Source organism: Corythoichthys intestinalis, chromosome 20, assembly GCF_030265065.1.
Source record: "Corythoichthys intestinalis isolate RoL2023-P3 chromosome 20, ASM3026506v1, whole genome shotgun sequence".
Lineage (NCBI taxonomy): Eukaryota > Metazoa > Chordata > Actinopteri > Syngnathiformes > Syngnathidae > Corythoichthys > Corythoichthys intestinalis.
In genome coordinates, this window is record NC_080414.1 from 38,718,236 (window position 1) to 38,746,155 (window position 27,920).

The following is a 27,920-nucleotide window of genomic DNA, read 5'->3' on the forward strand; positions in this document are numbered from 1 at the left end:
GCTGCCTTGAACGTCTCCACACACACACATTAATTCCAGCGCACGCTTCCTTGCCAGCAACTCTTTAAAGGGTATTATAATACTAAGGGGCTGTGAGATATCAATAGAACCGTTATGTGGCAAGATAACAAATATTAATAAAGTGATCAAAAAATAAATCACATTCATGAGCAATTATCGAAAATAGATTGAAAATTACGAACATTTCCGAAAGTATTCCGGAAACAGCCGAATGGGGCGGAGACGTCAAAACAAGGAAACAAAAGGTCGAGGCAGGTGCCATTGCTGTTTATCAAAGAGAGAGTTGCATTCATGTTTTATCAAAAAATAGTTAAAATGGTTCAAACCTGTCATGCTATGTGGTGTACAAATAGCCATTTGTCACAGTGTAGTAACCCATGAGTTCCCGAACGCGAGAAAAAGAGCTGGACTACGCAGACAATGAGTAAAGTTCGTCTTTGCTAAGAGGGCTAATTTTGCAGACCCAGCCTCCTTGCCTGGCATACCAGACTCACCGCTGTTCCTACGATTTCTCAGTGTTTGAAAAATACAGGGAGAATAGTCTGGCCGTGCCAGTCAACAGCCTCCGGCACGGTTTTGTGTGGTGCGCATTTTACACCTGAAAGCTAAACTATGGACAAATGAAATCAGGTTTTGCTAAGAAATTGCTGCTGACAGCGGATGCAGTGCCCACCATACACGCGCAGCCACCTAAATGTCCCGACATATCAAGAAAGAGGACGATGATTGGCTCTGATGAGACCACCCCACCACCCCATGCTAACCAAAGGAGCAGAGCAGCCAAGCTCGAAATTGCCCGAGTGAGTACTCTTTTATAATAAAAAACATATCACGCATTGGATATAGGACTGGACACATGTATAAATTATCGCTCGTAAAATATATACAACAAATCGTCTAATCCCATTCATATTTGTGTATGTTGGCAGAGCGAAAACCTATGATAGCACAATAAATGATAATTATTCTATACATTATTTTGCGGTCACGGTGTATCAGCTTCACAAAAAGAAATGCAAAACAAACCATTCAGTGTTTCCCACTCGATCTGTTGCCGGTGTTTCATCAGTGTGATTGCTCCCCTCAATGATCCTTTCATTAGGCTGCATTGGCTTTCGTTTGGGCTCAAATTGATAACCCAAAACACCAAAGAAAGGTTCATAACTCTCCTCGTCACCATTAGAAGAACGTTCGTTACGTCTGATTCGTCGCTGCAACTAGAAACAAAATTGTCCACCATCATCGCCGCCATTCAGTACTAAGCACTGAGTCTGTTGTTTCCTTGTTGTGACGTCACGCACACAATATGCTAGATTTTCGAGATCTCGGGCGCCGGTCGTTTTAGCTTGACAATCGATCTAAATTTCTATCATTTTCTTGGTGTTGCGATGTGTGTAATTACACAAAGTGGCAGATACGATTCCAAAAGGCATGCGTTTATGGATAAATGATGGAATATTAGCATTTCCCCAGGTGTTGTAATACCCTTTAACAAGTTAAACGATGACTGACATGTGCGGTGCGTGTGAAGTCCGCTTCTCTGGCAAGATCGAACACAACCATCTGTCAACATGGTTATCTTTAATAAGCAAGTGCCGCAGTGACCTAGGAACAAAGAGCTTGGAGAGGGAGGAAGGGAGGGAGACTGTGCGGAGAGCATGACGTTTGTGGAATAAAAGAAATTTAAAAACTTATCGCACGATGTATCGTTCAGGCTTAATATATACTATATATTACTTACCCCACATGCATGACAAAAAACGAAGTGCACTTTTTTAAAATGGTATAATTCTTTTAAGCTTTCCGTTAGCGGCTTAGCGAACATACTTTGAGTGAACATTTCAAAATGAAAGTGTCATGTTCAGCATGTGAATAAAGATTTCTGGAGTTAATCTCACATAGTACTTTAGATTCTACACTAGGAATGGCTTTAAAATGATACCCATTATGAAAACTCTGATTGGCAATGAATAATTTGGCTTCAAATTTGCTAACATGCGCACGTTGCAGGAAATGATGAGTCATTTTAGATACAATAAACACTTCTGATGGGCTCTAATTGGCAGAGGAAAAAAATGGCATTGGATTTCTCACCCATTACGTATTTAGAAGTGCAAACTGATATAAAAATAATAATGATTTAATGAGATGAAAAACGTTTATTTCGCCATTTTTTTGTAATTTTTGCATAAGGAATATGCCAATTTGTAAACAATGAACTTTTTTCAACACCACAGCTTTAGTTAAAACAATACTATGATTAATAAAAAAATAATAATAATAATAATTCATACTCACCTTGATTTGTGTGGTACAGCCAGGGCTTGAACTTTGCCATTTCTGTCCTTGTTGCGTCCCATCCAGATTCCCTGTTGGCTTACTTCTCCTTCCCTGGATTCAGTGTGCCTTCCTGATATGCAACTCCAGCTGTGATCTTGCTTCATTCAGTTTTTGAAAATGTTATCTCAACATTAAAATACAACGCTTGCCATAACCATTTGGTTATTTCTACTCCTTGGAACGTGAGGGCCAAATACATTCGGAACCTGGGAGCATGAGCGTGGGAGCATGAGCGTTATGTTACAAAATATTTAATTAGCACGCCAAGTTAACCTGACAGTCAACATCACCACAACAATAATAGTCTTTTTGTTACACGACCCTCCTCTTCAGGAACTTTTCTCTTTCCAAAATACTCACCTGAAATTAAAACGAGTTACGTTGACAACGAACAAATGCTACGCTATGACGTGACGATTCGGGTTGATGACGCCATAAAGAACTTAAACGTTTCATGGATGTCCATGTTAAGTTTGTTGTTATTGTCTTAAACCACATTTACATTCATTAAGTTGAAATACCTTTCTGTGGAATTTTATCCCGATTTCCAACAATTTGTATATCGTGTGCTATTTCAGACTATTTATGGCAAATAGTGCGCAAATAATGAGCTATATATATTCTTTTAGAAGTCATTTTAAATTGTACAAATTATAAATTACAATGTGTCTTTAAATCTTTTTAAAAAATTGCAATGTGTGGCAGCTTTCATTTTGGTTTGGCGGCGCGCCACAATCTTTCCTATTAATGGGAAACCCTGAATTGTGTAATGTGGCCTTTAAAATGTAAAATAAGGTCATGTTATTATGAAAAAGATTTTACAAGCTAAAGAGCGGTTTTTCACAAAGTTTTTTTTTTTATTTTGTCATGCCTTTTTCCATAATAGGCTTTTGATTTCATAATGACGTTTTTCAGCAGCAGCAATGTCAGCAGATTTTACAAGAGAAAGAGCTTTATTCACAAATATTTTTTTTTCATGTCTTTTCCTATAAGGGCCTTTTTATTTCATGATGTTGTTTTTCAGCACGATGAATTGTCTTTTGCCAATTAAATACATAAGACAGTCAGTTTAGTGATATGTTGGTCGTTAGCATTTGGTAATGGCAATCTGTTATTTATCAAAATTGTATTTATATGTTGTTTTTATTTAGATAATTTTGACACTTTTGGGGTTCCATCGGTGACAAACTACTACACAGCATTTCAGAAATATGAGGAACGTTGCACAAAATTAAAATTTAACAAAATGCAGAACATTGCACAAAATCTGAGGTATACATACATGCAATCCCAAATTAATAAATAAACATAAATAGACTAAATTTAATTTTCACTTAGCAACAGGTAAAAGCCTTTTATGCATAAAGTCTTATGGTGTCTGACAATGACAACAAAATGGTAAAAAAGAAAAAAAAAACCTTCAGTTTTAGGCTTTAATGCTACTCTGTGACAGGTCATTGTGTATTCTAAATGAGGACACCTGTAATGGCATACCTCAAGCAACAAGTCATTCTGCTCATTAATATTCATAAAATTACCTACTGTTGCTAAGGGGGGGACACGCCACCGTTTGTCCCTAATAGGAAATGAATGGAAATCGTGTACGAAGGAGATGTTTTCAGAGCTAAACCTACCAATTCTCTCCGAAAATGATGTCCCTGGTGCCAAATTCACTGGCAAAGATGTGGAAGAACATAAAAATGTTCAGTGAAAGAGATGGCTTTAGTGTCGAAGGCTAAAAAGGTGAGGAAAAAAAACGAGCCGACCTAAGCATAGCCTTAGCTTTTTTATCTACGCGACTGACAATGACATTCTCCTGTTTCAACAAGCTATCCTTTACCACCAGCCCTGTCTTTATTATATATTATACCCTCTGGTTGTCCTACGTCTCTGACCGTTCTTGGGGGTAAATTAGTTAGTTTTGTGTAGCGATCGCAAATGTTACTCAGCGACAGCCAACGAACACTTTTAATTTTTTCATTGTTAACAAATCTTAATCCTATAACTAATTTACACTTCCCCTTTACTAAAGTTGTTTTTTTACAACAGAAAATGTAACAGTGGCAGTCAGATACCATTTTAATTCTTTTCAGGTCATTCATTGTCAGACAGAAGCAGCACTGCTAAACATCGCGCTAAAAAATATGTTAAAAATATCAAAATGGCTTACCTCTTTATCCTCTGAAAGACAATGCCAACCCAACAAAATGTTTACTGCATAAATGTTTACTGCCGAGCTGCCGTTAAAAGTCCGCGCAAGTTGATTCAATCTTCACATTTTTTCCTCCGAGTTTTTGGTTTCGGGAAACGTATGAAGAAAACATCCTTCATATGTCGTAATGTCTAGAGTCATTTCTACAAGTTCCAAAAAAGCAATGTGTGATCGGCATGTTCGTTTTTGAAAGATTACCGGAGAAAAGTAGCAAAATTAACATGGTTTCTATGCGAGGGCGGGTCTATAATGTCCCACTCCTGCTTTACTTCCGCTTTACAAAGCGACGTTACGGTCTAAAAATAGCATGCGTGCGGTTCGCCATTACTTTATGCTTCGTTTTATTTGTCACATGCACAACAGCTGCACAACTTGCTTAATCCCAGCGTCTCCTGCGCGTTCTCACTCCCATTTTACATAATACTATTCTCCATTTCCTCCTAGAGCAGGGAGCAGTGCCCAATCCCGGTCCTCGAGATCCCCTATCCAGCTTGTTTTCCATGTCTCCCTCCTTTAACACACCTGAATCAACTAATCAGGATTGTTTCTAATAGTTGAGATTTTATTGTTAAAGAATTTTCGGAAGTCATCACAGCTGAGAGTAGGAGGAGTAGAGGGTTCTACTGAGCTGTGAGTGTTTGTCAGCCTTGCTACAGTGCTGAACAGAAACCTAGGATTGTTCTTGTTTTCTTCTATTATGGATGAGTAATATCTGGTTTCAGTCGAATGCAAGGCCTGTTTATAGGTCACTAAACTGTTTTTCCAGTCAAAGAGCGTGTGCTCTGTGCTGGAACAGCGCCAAAGTCTTTCTAATTTACGTGCTGATTGTTTAAGAGAACGTGTTTCAGCATTATACCAGGGAGAAGCTCGTCTCGACAGCCTTTAATTTGGGGGGCGCAACTACATCGAGAGCAGTTCGAAGTGTGAGCATGACACTATCAACAAACTCGTCATTAACAGCAGGGCCAGACATTTATCTTTTATAATCTGACGACATGGAGGCGAATATTGGCTGAATTATCTGCTTATACTCTGAAACAGAGCGATCACATAATGTCCTTTTCATCTGAGTTTTATTCACTAGTGTAGGATTATCTTGATGTACAAACTGAAAGGTAATTAAAAAATGATCTGACAGCATGGGATTGTGGGGATGGACAATAAGGTCACTGATCTCAGTACCGTAGGTTAGGATCAGGTCCAGGGTGTGCTTGTGACTGTGAGTTGGCTAATTTACATTTTGATCTAGTAGGTCATTAAAAGCCTTTCCAAGAGAGTCACCGTTATCATCAACATGTATATTAAAATCCCCTACAATTATAATTCTATCCCAGCCAAGCAAAATACTGGATAAAATGTTAGATAATTCTAACAAAAATTGTGAGTAGGGGCCAGGGGGAGGATAGACCACTATGAAAAGAACTGGTTTTTGGTTCTTCCAGTTGGCATCAATAATTGATAGTAATAGACTTTCAAAGGAGTTATAAATGTAATTAGCTTTACTTTTTGGGCTCATACCTAAACAAGAGTGTGATATTACTGCCACTCCACCTCTGAGGCCCGTGCTTCTAGCTGTGTGATAGTTCACGTGACTTGGGGGTGTGGATTCATTAAGTCTTACAAAGTCATCCTATTGAAGCCAAGTTTCAGTCAGGGCCAAAATATGAATATTATAATCCCCAATTAAGTCATTTACTAACAGTGATTTGGGTGAAATTGACCTAATGTTTAATATCCGTATTTTATATGTTTATTAGGAGTTCTTTTATTTTTACTGCTATCAGGAGCTATATGTATTAACTTCTTTGGTCTCATTCCTGTAGTATTATGTTTTCTACACTTCACTATACGAGGCACGGACACATTCTCTATCTTGTGTTCTGAATGTTGGATTTGTGACAGTTCTGAAAGAGGCGAATGGTCATTAATAACAGAGAAGTGTTTTACACTACAACTCTGCGCCCGGGCCCCCACTCTGAAGTGTCACTTTGGGAGTTTGGCGGCCACATTTCGAGTTAAGAGAGCAGCACATTCCCAAGTCGGATGAATGCAGTCTTTGCGTATGAGCCCAAGCTTCCCCCAGAATGCACGCCAATTATCAATAAAGACTATGTCCTTTTCTGGGCACCATCTAAACAACCAGCGGTTAAATGATGAGAACTTAGAGTACATCTCATCATTGACCAAATTAGGCAGGGGCCCAGAGAATGCTACGGTGTCAGCCATCGACTTAGCAAGCTTACACAGCGAGGCTACGTTTAATTTGAGCACCTCAGATTGTCTCCGCCGGGCGTCGTTACCGCCTGCGTGAATCACGATACAGCAGAACCTCTTCCTACTCTGTTTTAAGAGCCTAAGGATTCCTTCGATGTCACCGACTTTGGCCCCTGGGCAACACCTGACAGATACCCCCGGGTGCTTCACGTCTCTAACGATGGAGCTACCAATTACGAGAGTGTCTTGTTCAGCCGGTGTGTCGCTGAGGGGATCAAACCTATTGCTGGTTTGAAGCTGCTGGTGCTGGATGCTCTAACGTCCCCAACAGGAGGATGACCTCGGCAGGGTCACGATTTCATCTGGTTTAGACTTCAGCCCATTGATGGGGAATTATTCATTACGAAGAAAATGCGACAAAGATAGCAGCAAAATGTCATTCTTTCAATCTCTCTACTCCAATATTTTTACAGGATATTCTTTTTATCGAAGTATTTTTCCCCCAAGTTGCTAAATAAATGGTATGGTCATGACAAATAATAGTCTTGTGCTAATTGGAATATGAAATATTAAAAACGCATTTATTCAGTACGACATGGCAAAATGACTCCATAATGGTCAAAACTGTCCACTTCTTGCACCTCCTTAACTATATTTTATGCCATGGGCTTTTGTCATTTCCCTGCCTGCCCCGGCTTCCGAGATAGAGGAAAGAGCGTAAACAACGGCGGGCCGGCAGTGCTCGTCACTGGGAATAAACGTCGAAAATAGCCCATTCTCGATGGAAAACTGCCGACATCGCAGCACAGAGCTGGGCGTGGCCAAGCCGAGGAAAGCGCATTCTCGGCAGGCACGTAAAGAGGACCGGGCGAGAAAAATACAGCTCGCCGTCCTACTGGAGCCACGGCGGGCTGGCAGTGCTCGTCGCCGGGAATGAACGCTGAAAATAGCCCATTCTCGGCCGACATAGGAGCATGGAGCTGCTCGTGGCCAAGCCGAGGAAAGCGCATTCTGGGAACGCAAAGAGGACAAGCCGACAAGCCGCCGATCGCCGGCCACAAAATGCAAGCCACTTCCTGATTAAAACGTGTGCCATGATCCCAGTATTTGACATAATACAAAACACGATGTTTACTCCACTTCCTTGTAAGTCCAGTGGTCCCACAACTGTCAGAACTGTTTACGCCAATCTCGGGGTGAACGGGAACTCTTTGAAACCCAAAAAGGTTCATACGCTTCTTCCTGGTTCAGCAAAATTTTTCTCCAGCACATTTGGCTGGCGTGATGCGAAAATAAACAATCCACAAAATCAACTGAATCCGCAGTCGTTCTGCATACTGTAGTATTGGATGTATACTGAAGATTACTATCCCGCTGACGTCACATTCAGAATCCTCGTCAATCCAGGAAGTCAATCATTTTCATGGAGCGGGATTCAAAAACCTGAATAAATATATCAATCACTTTTACACACATCCAAATTTCATTCAGAGGCATAAAATACAGCGGAAAATATGAAATAAACATGCTTTTTGCATACACACTTTAAATATAGTCGTTTCATAAGCTAAATTTAGTTAATTTCATGTCTTCGTTCCCAGTTTATGAGTGTGCTAACATTAATGCAGTGCTTCCGCTTTTTAAATAAACATTGCATCCTATTAAGCGCCTTGAACTTATTTTTCATATAACATTTTGTGAACAGACCACCCAACCTGTTTCTTAGTTCTGAGTGTTGAACCTGCATGCTTTTGCCTTGATGGCTTGCTACAATTTTTTTACGTTTGTTTTTTCACCTCATCTGCATATTGTAAACTCCTTTGCCTCAATCTGGAGAATGTTGCACTGGTATTGCTCCAAATTAATCGTTTAAAACACTTCCGTATACGTCTGGCTGTGATGGCTGTGCCGTTGAAGTGAGGAAGCTTTCGACTTAGCAACTGTAACTAAGGGGAACGGAGCTTTCGCGAAAGTTCAATTAGGTCTGGGCCCAAAACAAGTGCTTTGAAATTGGAAGGGAGCCATTTAATCAGGTGGAAATACTAGTACTTCATGATTTTTTAATGTTCATAAAACATATTATTGCTTTTTTGAGTTTGTAATTTGTCTTCTTGTCTTGCAGGTTTCAGAAAATATCTTGGTCCTGAGTGGCAGGAGTCAGTCACCTGGTGTTAAAGAGGAAGTTGAGCACCCGCAAATGAAAAAGGAAGACCCAGATGACCCTCAAAAGCAAAAGAGAGAAGAGCCACTTCCAATCAAAAAGGAGGAGGTAGAGCTACCATACTTTACAGAGGATGACGTTATGGCCAGGCCGACTGATGATCCTTTGAAGAGTGAAGAGGGCCAGAGTGAGACCAGCAGAGGAGCGGAGCCTCCAAGTGGTAGCAGCAGCTCAACTGAAGGATTGCAAGAGGACAGATTCATTGCTCCACTATCAGATAGCGAAGACGCCATGTCACATGCGCCTGACAGTGATGATAAAGGTCATAGGCAAGTTTACAGTGACGACAAACGCACATGCTCTCAGTGTGGGAAAACCTTTGTTAATAAGTATACTTGTCGTCGGCATATGAGGAGCCACACTGAAGAAAAACCTTTTTGCTGCTCAGTTTGTGGTCAAAGATTTAGTCAGAAGAGAGGCCTAACACATCACACAAGAACACACACCGGAGAAAAACCTTTTCCCTGCTCATTTTGTGGCCAAATATTTACTCAGAAGGGAGGACTAACAATACACGAAAGAAGCCACACTGGTGAAAAAACTTTTCTTGGTGTTAGAGAGGAAGTTGAGCACCCGCAGATGAAAAAGGAAGAGCCAGATGACACCCAACAGCGAAAGAGAGAAGAGCAATTTCCAATCAAAAAAGAGGAGATAGAGCTACTATACGTTACAGAGGATGACATTATGGCCAGGCCAACTGGTGAGCCTTTGAAGAGTGAAGAGGGTCAGAGTGAGACCAGCAGAGGAGTGGAGCCTCCAAGCGGCAGCAGCAGCTCAACTGAAGGATTGCAAGAGGACAGTTTCATCGCTCCACTATCAGATAGCGAAGACGCCATGTCACACTCGCCTGACAGTGATGATAAAGGTCATAAGCAAGTTTACAGTGACGACAAACGCACATGCTCTCAGTGTGGGAAAACCTTTGTTAATAAGTATACTTGTCGTCGGCATATGAGGAACCACACTGAAGAAAAACCTTTTTGCTGCTCAGTTTGTGGTCAAAGATTTAGTCAGAAGAAAGGCCTAACACATCACGCAAGAACACACACCGGAGAAAAACCTTTTTCCTGCTCATTTTGTGGCCAAAGATTTACTCAGAAGGGAGGGCTAACAATACACGAAAGAAGCCACACTGGTGAAAAACCCTTTTCATGCTCAGTTTGTGGCCAAAGATTCTCTTCAAAGGGAAGCCTAACAAGACACACAAGAACCCACACTGGAGAAAAAACTTTTTCCAGTGCAGTTTGTGGCCAAAGATTCTCTCAAAAGGGAAACCTAAAACAACACGCAACAACCCACACTGGAGAAAAACCTTTTCTTTGTGTGGATGTTGAGCACCTGCAAATGAAAAAGGAAGAGCCAGATGAATCCCAACAGAAAAATAGAGAAGAGCAACTTTCAATCAAAAAGGAAGAGGTAGAGCTACCATACGTTACAGAGGATGACATTATGGCCAGGCCGACTGGTGAGCCTTTGATGAGTGAAGAGGGTCGGAGTGAGACCAGCAGAGGAGCGGAGCATCCAAGCGGCAGCAGCAGCTCAACAGAAGGATTGCAAGAGGGCACTTTCATCGCTCCACTATCAGATAGCGAGGAAACCATGTCACACTCGCCTGAGAGTGATGATGAAGGTCATAAGCAAGTTTACCCTGACAACAAATGCTCTCAGTGTGGGAAGACCTTTGTTGATAAGTATACTTGTCGTCGGCATATGAGGATCCACACTGGAGAAAAACCTTTTTCCTGCTCACTTTGTGGTCAAAGATTCTCTGTAAGGCATGACTTAATAGTACACACAAGAAGCCACACTGGAGAAAAACCTTTTTCTTGCTCATTTTGCGGCCAAAGATTTATTCAGAAAAGAGGCCTAACACAACACACAATAACGCACCATGGTAAAAAACCTTTTTCCTGCTCAGTTTGTGGAAAAAGTTTTGGTCATATGGGAGACTTAACAAAACACACAAGAACGCATACTGGTGAAAAACCTTTTACCTGCTCAGTTTGTGGCCAAGGATTCTCTCAAAAGGGAGGCCTAACTATACACACAAGAGCCCACTCTGGAGAAAGCCCGTTTTCCTGCTCAGTTTGTGGCAAAAGATTCATTTGCAAGAGCCACTTAACAACACACACAAAAATCCACACTGGAGAAAAACCGTTTTCCTGCTCAGTTTGTGGCCAAAGATTCTCTCAAAAGGGAAACCTAAAACAACACGCAACAACCCACACTAGAGAAAAACCTTTTACCTGCTCAAGTTGTGGTCAGGTGTTCACCCTAAAGCAAAATTTAAAAAGACACACAAAAAGCCACGGTGGAGAATAACCTTTTTATGCTCAATTTGTGGTCAAAGAATTCCGTTGCAAGAGCATCTTAAAAACACACATAATAACCCGCACTGGTGAAAAACTTTTTTGTGGTCAGTGATTCAATTAAAAGGATCAGGTCAAGAGAGACGTGGGTTGGTGTGTGTGTTTGTGTGAGAAGCGGTGACCAAGGACTGCTTTGCCTGTCATCCAGTTCATCAGTTTGTGTATGCAAGACGATTGTATTCTGTGGAACTTCCTCAAATCCTCTTGAGGATTTGCAGTTTTGGTGCTTCACATGTGCTTCGTTGTATCCTGTGTGAAGTTTATTCACATATTGTCAAAAGAACTGGCTCACCTGATTTAGATTGAATATTAATTTAGATGAAGTAAAGTTGTGTGATACTTGGCCAGGATGATCTGGCAATAAAAAAAACATTTTTCTCATATTGTTTGATCAAATTCTTTTCACAATTTTGTTAGTTTTTTCTTTTTTTTTTTAATTTATTAACTGTTACTGCTAATTTTAAATAATCTGCAATGAAAGTATAAGAACATTTTTCATGTCTCCCTCCTCCAACATTTAAGAGAAGAGAAACTGAGGGGGACAGAACTGTCACCCGAGACTGAAAAACCAGACAGACCACCCTGTTCACTGCTGTAATTGATTACTGGAAAGCTATGACTCGATGCCACATACATTGATCCTGGAATGCCTGAAGCTGTACAAGGTTCAAACCACACTAAGAGCACTTTGTTGCAAACTAACTAAGGCTGTGGCAGACCACCCTGAAGCCAACTTTGAGCCAATTATGTCAGTCTCCATCAAATGTGTGAGATGGGGGGTTAGAGCCGGGCGGTATACCAAAAATTTACCATTACCGAAATTCTTACAGACATAATTTTGACCATCTTGGTAAATTCGCTTTATTGAACAAGAAATTATAGCTTTTTCATCCCGCTTCTTTGTTGTTCGGCTATGTTCATTCCCCTTTAAGGAAGCAATATGAAGTCACTCGATTATCAGGAAATCAAACAAACAGATGCTCGGTACTCTTACGCTAGCGGCTAACGCTACAAGCAAGTGATGGAGTCTGGCTTAAAGGGTATGTAGTGCCCTGGGAAAATTTTAATATTCCATCATTTATCCATAAACGCATGCCTTTTGTATTCATATCATGCCACTTCGTGTAATTACACACAAGAAAATGAGAGAAATTTGGCTCGATCGTCAAGCTAAAACGACCGGCGCCCGAGATCTGGCAGATTGTGTGCGTGACGTCACGACAAGTGAAGAGAGTGCCACCGGCCACTAGGGGAGCAGCGCCTGTCTGCATCAATATAATTCCTTCTAGTGAGGGGAGAATTAGGGGTGTTTTGAGCTGTTTATGCTGATGCATTGTGTTCGTCCTGCACATATTCCAGGTTCCCTCATGAAGAAACACCCCTCGTTGTCAATAAAAGAGAATTCAGAATTGACAGTGAGGGGTGTTTCTTCAACAAGAAAAAGGCTCAGTGCTTTAATACTGAATGCCGGCGATGATGGCAGACAATTTCGTTTCTAGTTTCAGCGACGAATCTGACGTAGAAGGACGTAACGAATGTTCATCTAATGGTGACGAGGAGAGTTACGAAGCTTTAATCGGTGTTTTAGATTACCAATATGAGCCCAAACGAACGCCAATGCAGCGTAATAAAACGGTCATTCAGGGGAGCAATGACACTGATGAAACATTGGCAGCAGATCGTGTGGGGAAACACCAATGATTTGTTTTGCATTTCTTTTTGTGAAGCTGATACACAGTGACTGCAAAATAAAGGAATGCATAGAATAATTATCATTTATTGCGCTATCATAGCTTTTCGCTCTGCCAACAGACACAAATATGAATGGGATCAGAGGATTTGTTCTATATATTTTACGAACGATAATTTATACATGTGTCCAGTCCTGTATCCAATGCGTGATATTTTTTTATTATAAACGAGTACTCACTCTGGCCATTTTGAGCTTGGCTGCTCCCCTCCTTTGCTTAGCTTTAGCCTCCTTTACCAGTCATTGTCCTCTTTCTTGATATCTCGGGACATTTAGGTGGCTGCACCTGTATGGTCGGCACCGCATCTCCTTTGAGCAGCAATCTTTTAGCAAAACCCGATTTCTCTTGTCCGTAGTTCGAGAAGCTTTTAGGTGGAATATGCGCACCACAGAAAAGCGTGCCGGAGGCTGTGTCTAGAAAATTAGCCCTCTTTGCATGGACGAACTTTACCCATTGTCTGTGTAGTCCAGCTTTTTTTTTTTCGCGTTCAGGAACTCATGGATACTATATTCCGATAAATAACTATTTGTACACCACAAAGCACAGCAGTTTTGAACCATTTTTGTGATGTTTTGGTCAAACAAACCCCAACGCTACTCTCTCGTCGTTAAAAAACAATGGCACCTGGCACCGCTTCGACTGTCAATCATTGTCGTGACGTCTCCGCCCCATTCGGCTGTTTCCGGAACACTTTCGGAAATGTTCGTCATTTTCGATCTATTTTTGATAATTGCTCATTAATGTGATTGATTTTTTTGTTAACTTTATCAATATTTGTTATCTTGGCACATAACGGTTCTATTGATGTCTCACACCCCGTGCCGCTACATACTCTTTAAAGGGTAAGAAAACGCAAAGGGGGTGTGAGACATCAATAGAACCGTTATGTGCCAAGATAACAAATCAAAAAATCGCTAAAATGGTTCAAACCTGTCATGCTATGTGGTTTACAAATAGCCATTTGTCGCAATGTAGTACCCATGAGTTCCCGAATGCGAGAAAAAGAGCTGGACTACGCAGACAATGAGTAAAGTTCGTCAGTGCTAAGAGGGCTAATTTTGCAGACCCAGCCTCCGGCACGGTTTTGTGTGGTGCGCATTTTACTCCTGAAAGCTATACGAACTATGGGCAAATGAAATCAGGTTTTGCTAAGAAATTGCTGCTGAAAGCAGATGCGGTGCCCGGTGAAAGAGGACGATGACTGGCTCCACCTCACCACCCCAGGCAAAGCAAAGGAGGGAAATGGCCAGAGTGAGTATACTTTTATCATAAAAACATATCACGCATTGGATATAGGACTGGACACATGTATAAATTATCGCTCGTAAAATATATAGAACAAATCCTCTAATCCCAATCATATTTGTGTCTGCAGAGCGAAACCGATGATAGCATATTAAATGATAATTATTCTATACATTATTTTGCGGTCACGGTGTATCAGCTTCACAAAAAGAAATGCAAAACAAACCATTCGGTGATTCTGTTGCCGCCGGTGTTTCATCAGTGTGATTGCTCCCCTCAATGATCCTTTCATTAGGCTGCATTGGCTTTCGTTTGGGCTCAAATTGATAACCCAAAACACCAAAGAAAGGTTCATAACTCTCCTCGTCACCATTAGAAGAATGTTTGTTACGTCGGATTCGTCGCTGCAAATAGAAACAAAATTGTCCGCCTTCATCGCCGCCATTCAGTACTAAGCACTGAGCCGGTTGTTTCCCTATAGTGACGTCACGCACACAATATGCTAGTTTTCCGGCATCTCGGGGGCAGGTCCTTTTAGCTTGACAATCGACCTAATTTCTGTCATTTTCTTGGTGTTGCGATGTGTGTAATTACACGAAGTGGCATGATATGAATTCAAAAGGCATGCGTTGATGGATAAATGATGGAATATTGGCATTTCCCCAGGTGTTGTCATACCCTTTAAACTTTCACCTGACATTAAGTAGACTCATGGCGGCCTCCAGACGGGCTTTCACTCGCTGTCCTCCCTGGTTCTCACAATTTCAGGAAAAAGGGGGCTTTCAGTGCTATCGATTGGTAGCCAGGCCACAGGCTAACGCCAGCGGCTAACGCTATTAATGACTGTGATGGAGTTGGATAGCGGCTCTAACCTTGTCGAAACGGCCGAACTTATTGAGTGGATTGGGCACGGACTGCCTCTAGCAATCAGTATGTTCCGTTATTTTGTATCTCTGTGTGTGATTCTCTAATAGCTTTTATGATGGTAAAGCATTCAGCATAAAGTATAATCCCACTGTGAAGCCAATAATATGACCGTTTAATGGCCACAGCTATTTTTCTGTATGTGCTTGCTAAGCCTGTCGCAATATGCAATAATTCCATTTATCGCGCGGTATATAAAAATGAAGACGGTAATTTTCCTGCTGCGATTTATCGCCTCGCGTGCACGTGCGCGCGCTTGCGTTTGTCACGTGCGTGCGCGCGTGACGCACGCGCTTGCGGCAGATGTGTGGCAGACGTGCTCGGCTGCGCTGTTTAAAGTTCAGCTTCCTTGTGCCACTCTGTTTTATTGACTTCTGGGTATGTTCGTTTTATACATTTGAGTTTGAATGACCGTCATTTAATGGATGGAGGCAGGGCCGAGTCCACTCTCGGCGCACAGCAATGAGCGAGCGGAATGAGGAAGAGGACGAACCAGTCTGCAAAATGTTTCTGGAGGTTGTTTCAACAAAGATGGCCAACAGAATAAATCTACATGCTCATTTGAAACACTATTATCCTCTCCAGTTTTCACTGCTTAGTAAGAAAACTGCATCGCAACAAGCGGAGCCTCCTCGTCATGTTAATTGACAATTAGAGGTATTCGCTTGATGTGAGAAATACAGACGACACCGCGCAAAATAGCGTTCCCTCACGGAAAGTGAAGTCCGCTACATTGTTGAAGAAATGAGACCGTTTTGCCTCTGTTAAATGATATTTGATATCTTTGAGAGCCAAATTTTTCTTACTGCTACTTAATTAGTCTATTTTTCTCTATTGTTGTTGAAGTGCAATTACTGTTACTGCAACTTTATACCTATGTGCCTAAATGCTTCAGTTATTAAGTGCAATTTTATTTTTTCTTGAAAAAAGACATTTATTATGTGTTTCTGTGCGGTATTAATATTGTAGTCTTTTACTTGAAAGAGGCATGGTCTATTGTTTTTAGTTGTGATTTCTTAAAAGGAATTTTTTAATTTAAAAGTAAACATTAATTGCGTTTAAATGGGTGTACTTGATCTATTAATATATACTGTATTCTCACTGTGTTATTGTAAAGCGGTTAAAAGGGGACGGGACTTGATAAGCATATGCTTATCTCATCAGCCCTCTCGTCTTTTCTTCGTTTTTTTCGGGTTGCTCATATCACATCTTGCAACTGTCAATGATACCGATGATGATGACAATAAATAAATAAATACTCACAAAAAAAAAAAATGGGGGGGGGGGGGGGCGCAATAATATCGCATATCGCAATAATTTATGAGATAATTTATCGCCCACTAAAATTTGTTATCGCGACAGGCCTAGTGCTTGCTTTATTCTGTGTCATTACTGTCATCATAAAAACTTAAATGTTTCATTGGCATAAGAGAAATGTAGCTTTAATGTGGTTGAGCCTGTCTGGGGAGTGCATGTATTAAAAATGGTCTGGGAAAAAAAAAACTAAAACCTTGAAGTAAACACTTGTGTTGAGTAATTATGTCACAGGAGCCATTAACAATAAGTTGTCTGTTTGAAGTGTACTGTTCAAGCTGTAAGTCATTTGTTACAATGACATGTTTGCACAGTCGTCGTATTGATTTTTATATCGTTGTACATTTTTCAGGTCATACAAACTGTTATAAATGTTCATACTTGAATTCTTATTTTTTACAATACATTTTTATATACCTCATGTTTAGACTGCATGTACAATTGTTAAATTGAAAGCAGGTAAATAAATCAACGAGAAACGGTTAATTGGTATTTCATGCATTGATTCAGACTTTCAAATTCTATAACTGTTCGCTTGGCGAATTCATCGTCATTTATCGTTATCAAGGTAAATCTGCTCAATTTACCGTGGTACATCAGGGTTTCCCCTACATATTAAATATTGTGGCGCCCCGCCACACAAAAATAAAAGCCACCACGCTGTGGAAAAGAGATTTTTTTCTTAAGGCCATTTCAAACTAGCGGCAGACTAGTGTGAAGGCTTCAGCGGCAACCTATTCATTGTGTATTGTAATGTCCGTACCTATGCAAGGCCCCCTAAATTGGACGGGGAGCTGTGATGTAGAGAGAAGGAGAATGGGTTAGATAGCCGTCGCGGAAGCCCGCTGTTATTTTTTGTTTTTATTTTTTTCTTTATCTTCTTCCCCCCATCCGGGGCATTACAGTGTTTTGGATCAGACTTTTCGGCGAAAGTGAGTGGTAGACTGCTTTCTTGGAGGGACTGGCAAGTTTGAATGAAATTGAGCCAAGAGGCGGGCGGAGCGCCGCCGTGCTAATGTCAACAACGCATTGAATAGCAGAGGGGAGTCGTACTTGTATCTGTGCTATCAGGCTGTTTTGGCAGACGGATATATGCAATCACGGCTGACGAAAACTTGATAAATGCCCTTTTTTATCCAAGTTTTGCGAGCTCTGGGACACTCAAAAAATGACTCTCATACTTTTGCCTGATGAGCTAATTGGTACCTCGATGTGCATTTGTGTGGAAATGTAGTTCACAAACTACAAAAAAAAAAAAAAAACTATTCACTCTCTCACCGTAACTAGTAAAACTCTTTACACGGCAATTAGAATATCCCACCACTCCTTGAAATGGGTCCATTACAAGGACGCAGTTTTGGTCTCAATATTGGTAGGGACGATATAACAACATAACCCGCATGTACACTTTTAGCTGGGGACAGGACATGAATAAAACCTAACAGATTAGGTGAACGGGGCTACATTTCTCATCAATATGAACCTAATCAAATTTTTAACGTTTTAATCTGATGTTTTTTCTTAAATCTATTCGAATAATTTTCTCCATCTTGTTTTGAGTGTTAAAAATGAGTTAACAGATTAATGGGTCTGATTTTTTAAAATTATTTTAGCTAAAACCATCTAAAGGTTGGCCATTTTTCACCAAAATCAAGTTAAAAAAATGCTCTAAATAATGTTTTGAACAATATCTCTTCTTAACATTTCTGACGAAAAAAAGCAAGCTTTTTTTTTTTTTTTTATTATTATAATTTTTTGCTTAAAATAAGTATTAAGATTATTTTCAGATAACTATTTTTTTCAAGAAATCGGAGTAAAATTTACTTCAAGCACTAGCAGATAATTTTACTCATTTCCGGTAGATTTCCACTGAAAACAAGGAAATTTAACTAGTCATCAGCTAATCATACGTGCGTTTGAGGGGAAAAAATGGTGTCAGTGTAAGTCTGTACATATTGAAAGTAATTCGCTTAATAATGGTAGGGTCAATTCTATCCTTATAAAATATGTGAGACAATCTAAATGACTTCTATAACTGAACTCATTATATAATGCAAATAAGGTTGCTTAAAAGTTGGTGGGGACAATTTGAGCATCCTGAAAAATTCCTCGTGGTATATCTCTAACTTCTCTATGCAAACCTACGCCATTGGTCCATTAACAGAAGGACTATTATTGTTGTGTTAATGTAGTACGTTAGGGCCAAATAAAAGGAAAAAGAAGGACTACGAGATGTAAGTCGTACTATTGCTACAAGAAAAAAAAGTATTATTACGCAGGGTAATGTAGCTGTAATCAGCTACGCATTTTACGTACATTTGGGCGCTAAGACCTTGGGGGAAATCTTGTGGCCGTAAGCGCCCCAGGGGAACCGTTAAAAAGAGCTACCAGCAAGGGGCGCTCATTCACATTTCTTGAGGCAAGCCCATGGTCAGGCGCAATTCACAACAGGTGCGCCAGCGGAGGAGAGAGGAGTCTGGCTGCAGCACCGCCTGTCTCATATGGGGGGCCGTTAGGGACATAATTCAGGATTACCTTTCACACACACTTATCAAACGTTCTCACACACTCTATTGAAACATTTTCTGCGCACGTATAGATGTGAGATTCTCGCACGCATACATGTGATATTCACGCACACATACATACGAGACGCGTGCACGAATACATGTGAAATATTTTTTGCGCACGCATATGTATGAAATCCTTGCACGCTTACATGTGAGACCCGCGCGCGCATATATATGAAATCCTTTCACGCTTACATGTGAGACCTGCGCGCGCATGTATATGAAATCCTTTCACGCTTACATGTGAGACCAGCGCGCGCGCATATATATGAAATCCTTTCACGCTTACATGTGAGACCAGCGCGCGCACATATATATGAAATCCTTTCACGCTTACATGTGAGACCAGCGCGCGCGCATATATATGAAATCCTTTCACGCTTACATGTGAGACCTGCGCGCGCATGTATATGAAATCCTTTCACGCTTACATGTGAGACCAGCGCGCGCGCATATATATGAAATCCTTTCACGCTTACATGTGAGACCAGCGCGCGCGCATATATATGAAATCCTTGCACGCTTACATGTGAGACCAGCGCGCGCGCGCATATATATGAAATCCTTTCACGCTTACATGTGAGACACTCACGCGCATGAATGTGAAATCTTTGCGCTTATACATGTGAGACACTTACGCGCATACATGTGGAATACTTTTTGCGCACGCACACATGTGAAACAATATTTTGGGTGCCATGTTTGTACTACATGTCGAATCCATTTTGACTGGGAGTGGATGGAAAGGAAGATCGGATGTCTAACACTGTCATTACCAGCCGTGAAGTTAAAGCTGGCAGTATTTTTATGCTCCTAAATGTTTCCCATTCAGAAACAGCTCTAACTGTCAACACGTTGCAAAAATGAAACCTAGGTGGCTCAGGGTGCGTCATTGAGATTCGGCGTCTGTTGTTGTACGGCTGGCGCTGCATTAACTTACCATCACTTCCAGCGAATGTCGACGGAACGTGGGTCCAGAGCATAGCTGCAATCAGCACGAAGTACCGCAAAATATTTGCATAAATATATAGAAATAATGTATATATATACACATACATATATACACACATACACTATACAGGGTGATGAAAAAAAGAATGGGCCAAAACCATTGTGGTAAATTGGGGGGGCAATAACTACATTGACACAAGTATTGAATATTTTTGTTTTTATTTCATGCTTTACAAGTGCTCAATGTGACCACCAGCAGCATCACAGACAATCAAGCCGATATGACTTAATTCGTTAAGATTACTTACTTGTTAAAGTAAAAAAAAAAAAAAAAAAGTAAGTACTTTATTTAATTAAAAATGTAATAATTTCAGTCTATTTCAATAATTTTGAAATGAATAAATGCGTGATGATTTTGGCACATTGATTTTTAATCACCCTGCACATACATCATATATATATATAAACATATTATATACATATTCACTATATAAAATTATGTACACATAATATGCGGTCAATAAACTATACTGCGACATTTTATTCATAAACTGTAATACTGTCTTGCATCTGTGAATAAACACACAATTTGCACTTCAGCCTCCAAGGCATATTTATTTGGCAATTGGAAACGAGGTGGGGGGTGCAACACTTTTATTTTTTTTAATATTTCAAAATACAGTTCCAATGGACTTCTTCAAATTTGAAATTTTACCTTTTTCATCAATCATATGCAAACTGATATTGACTATCAAACCATACTCGGTGTAGTAGTTAAAGTTAAAGATACATTTTTATATACATACTCATTAACTTAAGTACTGGGGATGGGGCAAGTTAGTAGCTCACATGTTGTTTACTGAATTCTCATCTCAGAAGCGAAACAAACATTATTTCTTTTACACATTTTAAACAACAAACCAACCAAAACAATACTGCGCTCAAACCAGTGTGGTATAAATAAATATAATAAAAATTATTTGTTGTTGTGTGGGACATTTCCAACACCGTATATCCAGGTCTGCTCGCGTTGTCGTTGAAGAACTGGTTCCACGATGCTAGGCTAGCTGCAAAGGCTACCCCACGATACATCAGCGTGCCCGGGCATCTGTCTCGGAGTGCCCGCGCGGCGTGCGAGAACTATACCACCGAGCCACCAATACTTGCAATGGAAGACGGGCGGCACGCTGAAATGAATAATCAAAGGGAACACAAAGAAACAGACGAGCATTGGCACCCACATCGTATTCATACCGTCATTGAGTGACAATTCATCCCGCGCTTCCTTGGTCGAAATCGATAAGAAACCTGGATTCGTCCACAATAGCGTCCCGAGGCCTCCATTTCAATGGGCCAAACACCGGGAGAGGAGTCTGGCTGCAGCCCGCCTCTCTCAGTACCCTGCGCCGCTCTTCTCAGTACCCATCCCGCAGACAGGAAATGACGCAACACCGCAGCTCTCAGTCCCCTCAGACCGGAAATGTCGTCAACCCTTGCGACGAAAACAAGTTACGTTATTTCACCTCTCGCGAAAAAAACACGGTAAGTGGCCGCACTGAAAAAAAGTTTTTAAAAAGGGTATGCATGTTTAAAAATGTTAAATAGTTAAACAACACTTGCGGTGAAAATATGAAGTGTTTATTCTGAGTTGAAAAGACCGTACTTATATCTAGTATTCTTAATGCAATTTAAATAATGTCTTCCTTTACTAACTGCATGCGACTTTGCTCTATTTATATTGTTTAATACGTACTGATGAATTCAGCAGCGAATTAGCTAATGCTGCTAATGCTTTTTACATTTTTTTTTCACAATGAACAGTCTTCTTTGTGTAGTTTTCATTATATTGCACTCTTATTTTTCATTATGTACATGCCTGCAATTCGCAGCTCGCTGTTTTTGTTGTTGTATGGTATTGTTGTTTTGCCTTCATTTGTTTTGTCTGGTCCTTTGTAGTTTGAATGTTGTCACATGATCCAAATAGGACAAGGTTGTAATTTTTTCTTGATATTGTTACTCTGCTTAGCTATATATTTTTTCATTATTTTGTTTTTTTTTTTACTAGCTGCAAGATCACCACCCCATTGGGAAGAAACTAAATCACGACCCCCAAATGGTAGTCTTCCCATGCAGATACAGGGATGTCACACAGATCCAAATGGAAGTAAGTAGCATAAATAGTAATGTACTTTAGATTTTGGACTGTGCTGAACACTTTTTTCGATAGACATCGAACACTGTAAAACCCACTGTGCAGACAGGACCAATGGTGACAATATAAGACCATGCCGAGTTTCATGGACGGTTCAAACTCATCCTGCCCAGGAACGGCTGGTATGTTTTTATGTCTGAGACAAATGTTGTGCTCAGTGGAAATCTGGATAGGCTTATTATTCCTTATATTAGTTAACAATTGGACATAATTGATTATTTACTCTTTGTTTATTTAACCAATCAACATTCTCATTAGCTTATGCAAATCTTGAATATAAAGAGGCCAGAAATGGTGTTGATTGTCTAAAAAAAAGAAAGTTTGATTGACACGTGCTGACTTTTGGAACGTTGGCCTGAACAATGAAATGGAATCAACTGTGAATTTTGAGGATTTAGTTTCTCTAAAGAACATAATGTCACTTGTACAATTAAGTAAAATGTAACTTTTTGTGTTTGTTTTTTTGCAGATATGAAATGCATATTTATAACTTGTCTAACAAGTAGCTCATTCAAAGGTATAAAAAAGTTTTTTGGCGTGTGTAGGGTATTATTTTAACTATGTAGCCTACAGAATGCTTGTATGGGCTCATGTAGGTGTCTGCGTACGTTTGTATTTATATAACATATGTCCGTGTGTATAGATTATGTATTTTTCAGGGAAGGACCATATTTGTGGCTGACCCCTATGTTGTTGCAACATAGTGAAAGCCTACAGGATGTGACCCACACATGCATTTGCCTGTAAGGCTGATTAGTAACAACTACAACTTGGAGCATTGGTTCATTTTCAAAGAACAGTCAAATCATAACAAATTAAATGATCCAAATTCCAATTATTTGTGGGAAGAAAAACAGATCCAATCTTGAGATCAGAGAACTATTGTTATCTCTAATGAAATTCAGTAACCATTCATATTGGCATGGCGTTTCCATGATGATCCAGAATAGCCTTGTTTGGTTTTGAAGGTATGTTCCAGTCGATCCTTTTATGTTGCCCCTTCAATTAAAGCAGAATTGCACTCCAGATGATTCATCCAATCATTTGAAGCAAAATTCTAAAATGCCACTCTAAAATTGCGAATGTTTTGTTTCAAGGGCGTTGGCCCGGTCTCAACATTGGTAGGGACGAATATAATGCAAATAAGGTTGCTCAAAAGTTGGTGGGGACAACTTTAGCATCCTGAAAAGTTGGTCGTGTTATGTCACTACCGTCCCTATGCAAACCTACGCCCTTGTTTTGTTTGCATGAATCATTTAAACCTGACTGGTTGGTGTTCTTATGCATGGAAACACGTTTGTAATTGTTTAACTACTGTATTTAATATAAACCTATATTTTCAATTGCAGAAAACGTTGACAGTCAATCAACAGGGGGACATGGAAAGAGAGGATTGGAAGTGAAATAGAGGTATTTGTAAAAGTGTGTATATTCATTGATTCAAAACTTGAAGGAAGTGACTCGGTTAAATTCTTACGTTAGGGTTTTTCGGGACAGCCATAGGGGAAGGACTGTGGCATCTTCATGTTGATGGTAGGTGAGTTTAACTGTCCAATTTTGTCCTCTGTTATATTTGTATTCATTTATCCATTTGTAGTATGCTCTTTGCACTGTTCTGGATGCTCTCTTTGAGTTTAACCATTGTAAAATGAAGTTCACTGAATCATTCAAATTGGGCTACAAAATATCCTTGTCGTTATTCTTTATTTACACTTGTTTTTAATTTTTGTTAGACTGATGCCAACTCTGAGGAAGTGGTGGTGTATATTGCTAGCGGACAATTTCAAACTTGGGTGCATGGTAAGTCTTTGAAACTGTTGATATGGCATTCATAGGAAAGTAGGTGCACAGTACCTTAATTCTTTGTTGGAAAATGTGGAATACTTATTTTTGTATTTTTTAACTTAGGTGAGCCACAGGAAAGAGTTTGCCCATTGGACAGATAAGGCAAAAGCATTACTGCAGGGTGAAGTGCCACCAGTCTATCAGCTACAGAAGTGAAATTTGAATATAATTGCTGAGGTCAGCTTTTAAAGACTTTTTAGTGTCCATTACTCTGACGCACTTTTGAACATGTCCCCCTTTATTCACTGATTTATTTTTAGGAAGAGGTGCAACCACAGCTCCTTCAAGTTAGTGGTGGCCCACTCCAAAAAGATATGACGGGAAAAAAATGGTAAGATTGTTTATATACCTAGTTTAATGCAATGCCTGAAAAGAAAAATCAAGTATAAAATTAACAAAGCATCATTTTTATTTTACTTATGTAATATTCAAATAGCTCTTTTCTTTCTCTTTTCCAATGAACAGTTTTGGTAAAAGGATTGTGCAAGACAGCACAAAAGCCTCGGACAGGGCTAGGGGGGAAAAAAAAATCAATGCAGTAGGAGTTCCCAAGCATCCTGCAGATGGAAGAGGATGAGCACGAACTACAATGTCTTGGAGCCATTCAAGTTCTGTTTCAACCATCTGGAAGATGGATTTACCTTTTTTGAGGAGATTGTTGACTAAAGAAAAGATCTATTCTCTCAATAATAATAAAAAATAATAAAACTAAAAAAATAAAGTTTACCACATCAGAACTGGATGTATTGAGTTCATTTTTCTACACTTATAAATTAGTTTTTTTTTCTTTTATCCCAGATGTTAGTTGTAGGTAGTTTTAATTACCTGTGATGAAGGCGGGAGTGCTTGCCGAAAAATGTCAGGTAATTAAAACAACCTACAACTATTGTCTGGGATAAAAGAAAAAAACAACTAACACATGACAACTTTTGTCATTTCTGTTTGAAATAAAGGTGCCTTTCCTGGAGCAGAAAGTTTAATATAGTTTCTGAATTAGTTAATTAGGATCTTCACCCACATGAATGAATTTAAGTAGCAAAATGAAAGACAAAATTGGTTTGGTTGCAACATTGAGAGAATATTACGTTTTAGATACATTAAATTGTAATGAAGCTATATTAATGTGTCCGTTCATAAAAATGTAAGGATGACAGCAATTTTGTAATGATTCTCAATTGGAGTATATTTTACAATTGACAAACTAAAGTACACACTGTGATAGGTCACAGGCGATCTTTCAGTCACTAATTAAACCTTTATTGCAGTAGTGTGTATTTTAATTTTGATGTACTGTAACCGTGTTTTTCATTTTGGTAAAATCAGCAGGCTTTAACAAACTGACCGCGCTTAAAGAGTTAATCTCCCGATTACACCAAATCAATTTAAGGAGCATGTAAATAAATTATTATTTAAATAATAATGAGTGATGCTGAAACCGAAAATAAAAGACGTGCGAAAAGAAAAGTAAACTAGTATTTACGTTCGAATGGACGCTAACTATTACGATAAAACCGGAAGCTCGGAGCTCGAGCGATGCTTCATGTTGTCATTTCCGGTCTGAGAGCTGCGATTTTGCGTCACTTCCTGTCTGCGGGATGGGTACTGAGACGAGCGTGTAGTAGTGACGGGATCTGTCGTTCACTTGAGTAAACGAATCCATTCCGGTTCGTTCAGTAAAACGATTCGTTCAAACGAATCGTTCAACGAATCGTTCGCCCCCCTCATCTCCCTCCCCACCCAAATGAATCGTTCGGTTAGTGAACGGGAAGTGACGTTGCCGAACGAATCACCAAAGACCGCTTCGCAGTATAACTGAACGGGAAGTGACATTGCTTGGTCCCTCCCTCTCTTGCACATTGACCACTCGTCGTAGTTTCAGAAATGAGTGACAGGCGATATCATTCTGCTCTCAGAGACAGCCTCGTCTCCCTCCCGCTGCTGCAAAAGCGAGGGAGAACTTCCGCGTCGTCTGTCCTAGTTTTATGGGCTCAAAGTCATGGCTCGTGCTTGCATTTCGAATTAGGACACGGTTAAACATTTTCCTTTTGAGGGGGAAGTCGGGGTTTGGGGTCGGGGGCGCACGGACTTTCTTTAGCATGATCTTGCTCACATATACAATGCTGCTGCTAACAGCCAACGCGGCATGCCTGCTGTCATGAAAATAAAAATAAATCGAAAGTTTAATTTCTAATTATGGAACGGCCAACACATCATATTAACCTCTCGCTCTGTTGTATTTTTGTTTTTTATTATTAAGATGATCGTTTTGAATTTTTGCACTGGTATTAATAAATAAAATAATCCGGTCAGCTCCCCTGTCGTCCCCGCATCTCAGATCGTCAAATGCTGACGAGAAATAATTGTTTGCTTTATGATTTCGCCTTTCTACTCTCATTAGTCTGTTAAGAAAAATGTAGACATATTGCGACATCTCCCGTGTCCGCGCGCTTTGTTTTTGGGGCGCTTGAGTAGCACATGATGGACGGATTGACATAATTTGTCAAACCAACCGACACCCTCTGACACGGAAAAAAAAAAAAAAAAAAAAAACACTCGGAAAAAATTGACATGTATATACAGTTTCATTGCAAATCAGTATTATGGTGATCATACTAAATATTATTTTTTTTCTGTGCACATATGAGGTACATATCGCTGCCATGAAGCCTCCATATAGTGACAGTTCTCTGCCCGCTTCACTGCCGTCACGCGACCGCAGCTCAGGTTTTGCTTGCCTCGTAGCTACGCGTGTTTTAAATTACTGTAAATTTGATAGTATATCGTCATAGGCACAGTCCCGAGTCTGTTGAGAAAAGTAGAACACTAAACCATGCTCGCTAGATTTGTGTGGTGTTTTTGTCTTTTTGAGCAGCATTTGATAGGCTCCACGTTAACAAATATGTGACAAAGTCGTTTCCTTTCATTTTATGACTCGTTCACCGCATAGTCATTACTGGAAAGTCAAGTTAGCAGCAAGCTAGGTCAGGAACCGGAGGACCGAATCACTGAACGGGAAGTGACAAAACTCAGTCTTTCCCCCCTGCCTGCACGCTGGCTGCTTATTGGCCACACGTGGAAATGAGTGACATACGCCATGATTCTGTTTCCGCTCCCTCCCCTGCCCGCGATGAGGCTGGCGTCTGATTGGTCGTGTGCGATGTCAGAAGACGCTGCCGCTTGCTCAACGCCCTCCCACGCAGCGAACAAGCGCCACCAACTTCATAGAACGAATCAGTGCAGATGGTGATTAGTTCGGTCTCGTTCACCCAAACAATTCGTTCAAAAAGAACGAATCGTTCGCGACCAATACAACACTAGCGTGTAGCGGCGCAGGGTACTGAGAGAGGCGGGCTGCAGCCAGACTCTCTTGGGGGCTTTTGACAGCGTTACGTCACCTGACAAAGACCGATGGCCAGTGCCATATATTTAGAGAGTTGCGACACTCTCTCATGTCGCCGCGGGTGGTCACGTGCCTCATGTAGGCGTGTATAGTTACAAACACAAGCAGCGCTGTAATAGTATTCCATGAACCAGTTAGCGGTGATTGCTCCCATTTATGGTAAAAATAGATAAAATCACGTATTTTAAGTACTTGTTTGATTATGTCATTGCACTATAGTGTTTATAAATGCTAGTTTTACATTTGGAGTGGTAAGGCAACAACTGAAAACTATGTAAACTGTTACACAGAAGGGAAAGTTCCCATGTCTTGGAGGGAGTTTCATGTTTGT

The 27,920-nt window shown here is 40.2% G+C and overlaps 1 protein-coding gene across 1 annotated transcript in view; it reads left to right on the forward strand.

Moving 5' to 3' along the window:
• Window positions 1-12,776, forward strand: part of LOC130908838 (zinc finger protein 850-like) — a 44,328-nt gene extending 31,552 nt beyond the window's left edge. Inside the window, exon 2 of the mRNA XM_057824704.1 lies at window positions 8,910-12,776. Coding sequence (XP_057680687.1) covers window positions 8,985-11,330 — 2,346 coding nt within the window. The 5' untranslated portion in view covers window positions 8,910-8,984 and the 3' untranslated portion in view covers window positions 11,331-12,776. The remainder of the gene's footprint in view (window positions 1-8,909) is intronic.
• The last annotated feature ends 15,144 nt before the right edge of the window (window positions 12,777-27,920 follow it).